This window comes from Pararge aegeria, chromosome 18, assembly GCF_905163445.1.
Source record: "Pararge aegeria chromosome 18, ilParAegt1.1, whole genome shotgun sequence".
In the NCBI taxonomy this organism is placed as follows: domain Eukaryota; kingdom Metazoa; phylum Arthropoda; class Insecta; order Lepidoptera; family Nymphalidae; genus Pararge; species Pararge aegeria.
Window position 1 is genome coordinate 11,451,194 of NC_053197.1, and position 11,225 is coordinate 11,462,418.

Below are 11,225 nucleotides of genomic sequence, written 5' to 3' on the forward strand. Positions count from 1 at the left end.
GCCACATTTAATACTTTAATAGACAATGGCCAGTTAATTATACATTTGTGATCTGTCTAGGAACTTTGACCCAAACGATAACTTATAATCTAGTATGAGTCTGATTTAATACACCGGCTGATACTGGTGAAAGTATAAAAATAGGTAGTAAACATTAAATACCTCTAACTATACAATTATATCATAGCGATATAATCTCAATTCGATCATATACATTCGCGCACTAAGCAGGCGGTATAGATAAAGATTTATGATTCATTACGCACCATTATTGAAATCAATTATAAACTCAGTACACGAATAATGAGGCCGCAGCGCACATCTCTTATCAGTGACTACATTAGCTCAGTAAATAATTAATTATGGTTAAAGGCTAAAGGTCTGCGCGTGCCATGTTTCTTCTCACTATTACTACGAGCTTGCAGTCGCTCGCCGAAGCTCGTGTTCGTATCGCGTCTAACATTGTTTGAATGAGAAATCATCGCTTTAAATCTTTCGTGCAAGCGGGACGCAACCGCAAAGTGATTGGACATGAGGTGGTTCAAAAGGTTGTTCCTAGGAAAGTTCGTGAAACAGTCTGAACAAGAATCGGGCAAGTCTTCGATAAAGACGAAAAACTTGGATTCTGTGAAAGTTGAGCAGTCATCAGTGCCACAAATTGTGGAGGTGTCTCAACCGGGAGCGGAGGGAGTATTTGCGTTAACGACGATCAAAAATTTTTATTGTGATTCTCTAAACGAATACATTTTTCAAAGTGAATGGGTGTTTGTCACTCGTGAAAAATTAATGGAGCCAAGATTCCAACAGCATTTGTCTAAAGCAGAGGCGTTAAGTAATTTGTGCAAAAAAATGGCGGAGCAAAGTGCAAACAAAAAACAAGCTTTAGTTGTTGCTAAGCCACCAGCTTGTCATTGCAATGAACTGAATCATGAAAAGGATGAAATAATTAAACCCCCGTATCAAAACCCTTTCCGTCGTGCCTTGAGTGCCATTTCCAAATTATGGAAACGCTTCTGCAACAGCATAATGAAATGTCTGTGTAATGTGAAAGATGGATCGATTGTCGATCTTGAAGATCAAGATTTCGATATCACAAATTCCTATTTGTGTAGGTAATGATTCCTTTATATTATTTTCTAATGGAATGAAACTACATGATACTTTTATTTATGCGGTACATTAATTTATTTTCTTTAAAATTCTGAACACAGATTTTTTTTATATAATTTAAAAGTACTTACATAGAGTTACTAATGCTCTAACTCTAACTAATAACTTTTTTATATAACATTGAGTTAACTCAAGAGTTGAGTAACTGTAGGTAGTATAGTAGGCATATAATATTTTATTATTATAGAAACCACAAGACGCGCAAGATGTTTAATTTAGAATGTTGAACTTTTTATTGTTTTTAAGTAAGCAGTATTGACGATCGCTTATTCAAATATTTAATTTGCCTTAAATTTTTGAACCGTTTTCAATGTTTTTAGTTTGGCCTAAAATATTATGAGCATAATACAATTAGTAATGAAAAAAGATAATGGGTTTTTGGGTGATTGACCGGGTCTTTCCCCAAGTTGTATCATGTTTTCCGTGATATCCTCTTAGAATTAAGTTTGATAATATATTTTATCCAATTTTCCTGTCCAAGTAGCAGCTGGACGTGTGCGTGCTTTACGCGGTGGGAGAACTTCCCGTGGCGCAGGCGCAGCTTTGCGAGCCTACGCTTTACACCTAGCGCAAGACAAGAGCACAACCTTCGCGCAAAATGTCGACAACTTCATCGCTTGCACACTAGATTCTAAAGAAACATGTCCTCAGGTAAGTGTCAATTTATGCCAGTTATCAGCACTACTCGTGAAATAAATCGTATCTAATAAATACGATAGCCTACCAGTTTTAATAGTTATGATTAACTGACCAAGCAGATGGGTCATCTGATGATATATAGAAAACTATCGCCTACAAACGGAGCAACCCTTCGCAGGGTATGGAAGGACCACGCCCTAAAAAGTGCTGCCCTTTCCTGAGTCGTACGCGCTTAGCATTACGAGCATGTAATTTCACCGCCAACCACATACTTTAGAGTGGAACACAGCAATGTTGCTTGGCGGCTAAAATAAGCATGGAAGTAGTTTCCTGGCGAGCTTTAGCTTTAAAGAAAGCTATTTTATTTCTAAAAACTATCATGTATAACGGTCAGTATTTCTGCTTACGTATATTCTGACGTGGACTTATTAGCGAGGCACTAACTACCTCTTGGATTATTTCTTTACCTTTAATGTTATTATCTACAACAATAGTAAAATCATTTATTACTATGGATAATCTATAACTGGTTTTTACCACTTTATGATGTAGGTACTAAAGCAAGCTTTGTGTTTACATTGCGTCCACGATATCGGCACGCTATTAGCACGTGTCTCCAATCTAATGAGATCATTCATGCTACAAATGTGTATATAAGTAGCCCTAATCAAAGGGCAAACAGGCATTCACGTGCAGTAGCATCAACAAAAACATAACTATATATTTTATTTACATATTGTTTACGATTTAAATCATTTAACAAGTAAATTACTACTAATGTTAGTAACATATAAAGATAATTTTTCCTGTCCTTTTTCATAATGTTTTTAATTCTATTACAAAATAAAGAAACCATTAGAATTATTAAAGCTATTTTTGATCGTTCCTATTTTCTACCAGCTCAAATATTTATATAAACCCTTAATATGGTTTAAGGGTAATACTCGCCACGAACAAACAAATGTACAGACCAACTTTTTGCATTTTCATAAAAGCATAGTAACAAACTTACATAATAAAAAAATATAATGCTTTGAAGTAGTTATAATATCTTAAGTGGCTGGATATCAATTCAAGTGGCCCTATATCCCATGCAATCGAATTTGATAGGTTCCTCTTTGTATTACCTACTTTGCTAGACTTGAGTGCGCATCGTTACGTCAAACAATAGTCTAGTCGTCTCGTGACTCTTAACGGTTTAATCTAGTGACATTAGTAAGATATTTTGTGAGAACATTTACTTTGACAAACCTAACCATAACGCAAATTTGTTATCGTCTCCACTGTCGTCTAAATTATAGAAATAATCACGAATTAATGGTTCTATATTATCTAATAATGATACATACCGCTAAGATGTGGAACGCCCTCCCGGCAACTGTGTTTCCTGCCACGTATAATTTGACTACCTTCAAGGCTATAGTGAATAAGCTTTTTCAAGGCAAGTGTGCTTCAACTTAGACCTCATCATTGCTTTCTAACGGGCATGATTGTCGTCAAGCGCTGCCCTATCTTTTAATAAAAAAATAAAAAATAAAATTGGCCTAAGTATTTTATTGTAACTACTAAATTTTGATTGAATTATTTCTCCATCATAATCTCACAACGGGTAGACGACCACTGACAGGCGTAGGTGTTCTCCACAAGTGGCACGGTCTTGTACCGTTTTTTTTGTAATCTGTATGTCTAAGGTAAAGATTCTTTCACTTTGATTATGTTATGATGGTATATTATTGAATATATCTTAGAATTTTCTAGTGAATATAACGTATTCAGACAATGCTGTGTCATACCGGAAACTTAAATGGACTGATAAAGTTCTGTGCTAGTTCTAAATGTATTAGAACTTATAGCAATGTTTATCTAAATATAATAATTGTTCTGTAACAATAAATATGTTTTAGCATCCGTTTCGATTACATTATTGAATTGATGATTGTAATTACAGGTCATGATGAGAAACATGAGGCAATTCATGTCAGGAATGAAGAATTATCTAGTAAAACACGGAGAGAGGGAGTTTGAAAAAGAAGTAGAAAAAGAGAGACTAAAGGTACTAAAAATATTTAACAATCTCATTGAAGTAAATTTATCATGTACCTCTAAATTTTACGTTGTTGCAAATAAAATCTGTAACTGTAACTTACGACGAGATTAAGTTTTTTTTTAAATAAATTCGAAGATTTAAATATAAATTATATAGTACCTTACTAAATACTTATCAGCTTTCAAGTTTAAGGTTAAAAAGAAAGAATATAAGTTAAAAGCCGTGCGAAAAATATACTATCTGAGACACTGCCATAATCTAATAAGGTCCATTTTGAAATACTTTAACAAAAAATATAGAAATAAATTTTTTGTTTCAGCTAAAGCCAACGGAATTCCTAAATATCGATGCGATATTAGAAGGTGTTATGCATAGACTGGTAGTAAGGCCGTTAAGATCGAAGCTCTATACCTTATTAGCTTCCTGGCATTCGGCTGATGTTCGACAGTTGCATGCAGCGATAGAAAGAGCACAACACGCCACACCTTTACAATTAGGAATTAAGGTTTGTTGATAATTTAATCTAATTTTACAGTACAAGTCTAAATTCACTAGCTTTTTAGGTCGTGGTATTTATACGCCTGCCCGTGAAGTGCTGGAAACAAAATGATAGCTCAGTGGGTGAGACTTCGGGGGGACCGCGTTTCACGCACCTTTAATTTTTAGTAGTAGTGTTTATTTAATTTGAGAAATTAAATATCACATGTTATATCGGCGAAGGAAAATATCACGAGGACCTGCATGCCTGACATTTTACATAATGTTCTTGAAGGTATGTAATGTCTACCAATCTCATTCTCATTCTGAGATCTGAGAGGAGACCTCTGCTCTGGGTATTGGGCGATTGATGAATAAGTTAATACAATAATGTCCAAAATGTTAGACCCGAAGATGTTTTCTTTTCTAACTACATCTTTTTAAAGTTCTTGTAATATATTAAGATCTATAAATTAACCGTGGTACTTAATTTAAATAAATAACTAATAATGTTCTAACATATTTTATTTAATTATCTTGCAGCTTTGATAGCACTCGTAACATTAAAGATGATCAAATAAATTAGAAAACTTACACGACAGAAAATGTATATCGTCTAGGTAACCATAAATGTAGAAATAATAAAAAGCTGGATTTTTAACAGGAATCAACAAAAGTACCATCATCAGCGGTATTAGCTGTGATCTCAAAGCATTTTCTGAAAATGCAAGAAGCAGATTCCCCGTTGAACAAACTTGAAAATCTTCTCGCTGCTATATCAGTAATGTTCAATGCGGTAAGTAATTATATAAGATTTGGGTGTCTCATATTAGCATAAATAAGCAAATGTTTTATTTAGAATTTTTGTTTCTTGCTGTTTTCACTCGCGTATCTCAATAATGATCACTGAAAAATATTTTTGTTGTATCTTTATAACACTAACTTATGGCCCGCTATTAAGGAACCAACGAAGGTCAGGACTATATTTGCCTACTGCAGAATTAGAAACCATATGTTCTTTGTGTTTCATATTACTCTCTTTATGTTACCGTCACAAGGTGTAAACAATAATCATGCTTAACTGGCTGTACTCCGTGACTCCACGTTAATGCTTGTTATAAATCGACAGTTCTTTATTATAAGAAAAGTGTGAATACTTGTCTAAATAGTCTTTGCTTTTCTACTTAGATTCGTGGCGAACGTACTCTTGGGGCTGACGATCTCCTCCCAGTGCTTGCATGGACAGTGGCAAGGTGTCGACTTGTATGCGCGGAGTTAGAAGCGGAATTAATGGCGGGACTGTTACCAGCAGCTTTGCTAGCTGGCGAAGGTGGATATTACTTGACTGCGCTCTTCTCCGCTGTAGCAGTTTTGAAGAGATTAGCTCCGGATCCAGGACCTGACAGTACTACTCCTGTAAGTGATTTTCTTCGAAACGTGGTCCCTAAATAGTTAGGACTCCTATAAAACAAGATCATCGGATCAAATAGGTTGCGAAGCGGATGGGGCGGATCAGACGACATATCTGTCGGTATATCTTGGTGATCCTAAGGTACTGGAATATTTACTTTATTTTATTTTTTTAACCGAAGACTGGACCTTCTTGCAAGATGCAAAGTATTTTATCCATTTCGGTTTTTGGTTTTATAACCGGATAAAAAAAATTGTGTAAAATGAACGGAATTAAATCTTCAGCACAAATCTTTAAAAAAAAGTTTTTTTTACATTTAGGTACTGTTTTACCTTTAGGTATAGAGTCCTATATACGAATTCGTAAAAAGGCATAAAATAATATTTTGTAACTAACATTTTACATACCTGCACAACAAATAACAGTGTAATAACTAATCAATTTGTTTTAAAATCTTTTTTATTGATATTCCTATAAACTCCAATTCTACCTATTGCAAAATGCTGGTCACATTTAATTCGGTTGATGAAATATAATTTTTTCATCAGTGGCGACGAGGTTCAGCGGAATCTAACCGTGAAGGTTGCGGTGTGGCTGTTGTTCGGGTCGCGCTACCAGACGAGTGTCGTGGATCCATACGACGGGTTGCGCTTCCGTGTCGACCTGGAGCAAGGGCGAGAGATCTTTGCCGAGCTCTCGCACATGCAGCGGCCATTACCAATCCGCAAGATTACGCGTTGTTTGCTCTGCATGACGGACAAGGTTCGTAAATCTCATAATTTTTTGTAGCATTGTTTGTAACTCACCTCAGAACGGTTGTGCTGTGAAACACGGAATATTTAGATTAATTAGTAACGCTGTTTTCCCGGTTATTGTAACTCACCTATGAGGCTATGATATGCCTTTATATAAGCCCATTTTGAATTGCAGTTAAGCACTACTAGGAACAGCTTCCCTCCTCTATTCGAGACTTCCCTGTGCTCAGCAAAAGGATATTAACAGGCTGGATAATTGATATAATATTGATATAGCAATAATTTCCTTACCATATCCTTTTTTTAATTTTTAAGTATAAATACAATCAACGTAAACCCTATGCTTTCTTCTGGCACAAGTAGCTTGTCATAGAACTATTTTTATATGATATAAATTGAATTCCAAATTTTGTTTTCTTTCCACAGAAACGATGTTGAACGAGAATGACTGTCCACAAGAAGTGATGTCAGAGAAAAGCGGCCAGAATTTTATACTGGCGTATAAGAGGATAGATGCCAAAATCGCATGGCCCCAGCAGGCCCTGTTATCTTACCCTTAATAGACAATTGTATGTCAAATCAGAAATCTCACGTATAAAGAAAATGACGAAACAAAGTTGAATGGAATAATAATTCATGTAACAAATGTCTTTTTTACGCTCATAACGTAACCAACAAATAATATTGGACTCAATATAGCTATATTTTTGTCATCTGAACGATAAAGTGATATTTTATATGATATTACCCACTGTGTAAGGTAACGTTATATTAGTTTGTATAAGAACATTGCGACTGGGCAGTATTTTTAAAGCCTTGCTATATGCTAACCAATATAATATGAATGTCAAACGATTACATAGCAAATGAGAAATGAATTATTTTGTACCTCTTCTATACATTTCTTCTTTGAATCATCTAGACTTGCACTTTAGCCTGCTTACTTGAAAGTCATTTTCAATTGCGCAAAAAACAATAATTTAATTCAATAATTCTGTTCCAGTAAATTTTATTTCACAAAGTTCTCAGTCACGGAACCTCTTTCGAGCTAGCGAAATGCACGTACGCACGATTTCATTGCACAGGAAGCAAGGCTCATAAGTTCCATTTTACTATGAAGTCAGAGTGTTTCCATACTCAAAATGCCTATACAACTGCGTGTATGAATCTTAGGCCCTAGTTATGAAACCAATAGCGACCTACGAACAGAACTTGAAGTTCGTTCATAATTATGCTGAATGACCGATACTTGTTATCGGTTTATCAATTCGGGCCTTGTACTAGCGGTAATTGTAATTAAAGTCAAGGCAGATCTACTGCAAGTTATGCTTTGTAGTTGTTTGATGTTTGTTATGTAGGTACCTATACTTATCTACTTGGGACTAATATGGTGTTACAGGAATATGCACTCTAATAAATTAAAAGTGAACATTTTGAGTATTATGCGTAGGTACATAGGTTCACACCAAATTAGTCCGACCTACGTAGGCACTAATTTAAATGTCTTTCTTATATCATAGCTTTTTTACCCCATTAGATTAGAGCTAACATTTTATAATAATATTTCGACTGAATATTTTTGATTCTCCCAAACGTCTTTTGTACATTTGTATGACGCGTGTTTTAATTCGATCGTGTGGTGTACCTAAGTGTTAATATTAGGTTTTTTTATTTGATAATTTAACTTAAGCCGATACTACCTTATAAAGGTATTTCATTCGGGTGTATGTATGTATGTTCCTAAATTACGAAGTGTACCCTGAAAAGAAACAAAAACTCACCAAATTGTTGTTTTTAGTTTAAAAAATTTAAAGATTTTCTAGTTCTAGCTTTCGTTTAAATTATCTATTCTATCTTTTGTAACACTAACTTGTTTATTGAACTGTGATGTAATTTGTATTAGTAATATAAGGTTTGTATTAATTTAATTATTAATTTTGTATATTCGTAGAGGATTTTCTTAATATAATTTATTTATATGTAGCCTTAAGGGAATGTACGACTCACTGTTATGACCCTATTCACAAACTTTACCTGACAGTTATTTTAAAAACACATTAATTGATCATATTTGAAAGCAATAATGTTTGTGAATAGGAATTGCAGGTGTTATTTGACTGATGAATAAATTTTAGCTATGAAAGTAAAAAACTAGGAAAGGAAAAATAGTCCAGTCATCACTCAAACGCCAGTTGGAAAATAATAGAATTGTTTATACATTACGACGTATTCCCTTTTGAAAATTATCCCATTTTGAATCTTAATGTCTTGCAAATTTAAAATAAAAATTTTGGCGAAAACAATTTTTGTCAAAAAACATAGAATTCGATCTTTAACTAGATTTATACGGCAATCTTGTTCTGTTAAAATGAATGGTTTTAAAAACTACAAAAAATATTCCTTGGTAAAAAGTAAATCGATTAAAAAGACTAACAAAATTTTAAAAATGAAAATAAAAGATTAATAACATAAGAACAAGTTCATTAGTAACTTTCAATTAACTCTCAACTATTTAAGACGCGAATAAAATTTAGGTTCCAGGTTAATCCTATTTATCTATTTGACTATTAATACACTATTGTTTCCAACTAATAAACATGTATTATCAAGTTTTACAATGAAGTAGGACATAGACTTGCTTGGTAATATCCTAAACCAACAGCAACTTTAAAATTATGAACTAAAACCACAACTAATATTTATTCATCATCACACAAAAACATATTCAGATAACGCGGTATTCCTATTTTTCTTACTAATTACAATTTATTAAATTCTGCTTATAAACTAAGATAATATACCAATATAAAGATTCTCATTTTATCAACATTTAAACCAACCGCTTTATAACTATAAATTGGATAGCTATAAACTATCTAAATAATTTAAGTCGCATTCAGACATTAGATTTAGTTCTAGTGAATAAAATAAGAACGTTGTTTCAATAACAGCAAGCTGGATAACTTAGCTTTACACTGAAAATGTAATGGTACGTATTACTTTCCAGACGTATAGCCAGATAATTATTTATCAGGTTAGGAATATGGGAACAAACTAGTATTAAAAGTTTCATTCGTAAATACGATCGCTTAATATATCTAAATGATAACCATTATCCGGTTAATGAGCGTTGTGTTGAGTGGGTTGACTGACCGCTCTCGTTCAATTTCGCTATTAACACGGGTCTCCTTACAGTGAGAAGATTTTATTGCCGTAGTCTACCACGCTTGCCTACTTGGATTTATGGACTTCACGCACCTTTTTGAGAACATTATGGAGAACGCTCAGGCTCATGAAGGAAACCTGCATGGTTTCCCTCATCGTTAAAGCAAGTGATATTTTAATTACTTATCAATAATAACTAGAAATAAATATTAGATGTGCTGTTAGTCGTCAAAAAGTATATATTTTTACTCACGAAAATATTTCTACTATTTTCGTTACTCAAAACGAAAAACAAAAACAGACAGGCACTTTTTCTACCAGATTGTGTTTCTGGTAGGTTTGTCTAAACTGTTTATTTAGTAAGGGCATCATAACTGTCTTTAATAAACCTAACTTAGTGAATATCCTTAATTTTGAAACCTGTTTCAAGTCATGATTATTGTACTTTCTAATGGAAAATATTAGAATTCCATCCCAACCGACAAAGTTTTATAAAAGCTACGTTATCCAACTTGAGTGAATATTATGTACTATATACTTAAACCACTTTAAGATTCACTAAATTTGCAACGATTTCTTAGTATTTTTCATAATATAATTAGCTTAACAAATGTTACCGAAGGAATACGTAATCAAGTAATCACGCTATATATAATCAATTAAATAATTATTTATTCTGCTTAAATAATAAACCATAGTTTTAGCAATAAAATTTAAGTAACATTTGTATGATTTAGGTAGATACATAGTTTCTGATACGTAAAAAATTAACCGCGTATCTGAATATGTTAGTTAGGTTTTTAACGAATTATTTATAAAGAGAGCTAACTTACATTGTGAGCAATAATAAATACGAAAAACATAGAAATACATTTTCTCCAGAGATGTGTGAGTAGGTATCAAGTATCAATATAATCGCATTACTTTCATAGCTTTATTGAAAGGCTAGAAGTTATACTGAAAATTAAAAATTAAGAAGAAACTAATCCACTTCCTGACAGTAAACACTTGAAACGATGACATCTTTTTCATCACACATAAGATACTTCTACGTTAATTCAAACACGCATTGAGAAACACCCTATAGCCAAAGCAGGCGATGCAAAATGTTGATGTCATACATTACCTTACGAATGTTATAGTTTCCTTTATAAAGAATCCGTTATAATACCTTACGCTTAAGTACAGTTTTGTATTTATTGCAGTCTTGTATTTTAAAGTTAGCCAACACGTATATTGTGTTTTGATAACAATTTCAGTCATTTGTGAGAAATAAAAAGAATTTTTACCAAACATAAATTTGAAGTGTTTATTTTGCGTACCTATATCTTCAAGAAGATGATAACGAAAAATACCTGGCTAAGTTTGTAGCGGGGTGGTTCTAACATTAAAGCTCCTTTGGAACCCTCGATCTTCGTTATTCATAGTATAGTTAAGAACTAGATGTGCTGCAGTGGCCTGCACAGGATTTTTATCCAAGACAGGTAAGAAGCAGACTGATTACATAAAATTCAAAAATGTATGAATGTATGAAGTGCAAGCCACTGATATGCTGTCAGTT

At 33.4% G+C, this 11,225-nt stretch overlaps 1 protein-coding gene across 8 annotated transcripts in view; it reads left to right on the forward strand.

The window, feature by feature from the left end:
- Positions 1-7,475, forward strand: part of LOC120631343 (protein sprint) — a 283,580-nt gene extending 276,105 nt beyond the window's left edge. For all 8 annotated transcript variants that reach the window (XM_039900843.1, XM_039900842.1, XM_039900839.1 and 5 more), the window contains 7 exons: positions 1,655-1,821; positions 3,758-3,862; positions 4,176-4,361; positions 4,998-5,129; positions 5,522-5,749; positions 6,293-6,506; positions 6,926-7,475. In XM_039900843.1, coding sequence (XP_039756777.1) covers positions 1,655-1,821; positions 3,758-3,862; positions 4,176-4,361; positions 4,998-5,129; positions 5,522-5,749; positions 6,293-6,506; positions 6,926-7,059 — 1,166 coding nt within the window. In that variant the 3' untranslated portion in view covers positions 7,060-7,475. The remainder of the gene's footprint in view (positions 1-1,654; positions 1,822-3,757; positions 3,863-4,175; positions 4,362-4,997; positions 5,130-5,521; positions 5,750-6,292; positions 6,507-6,925) is intronic.
- Positions 7,476-11,225: the final 3,750 nt, after the last annotated feature.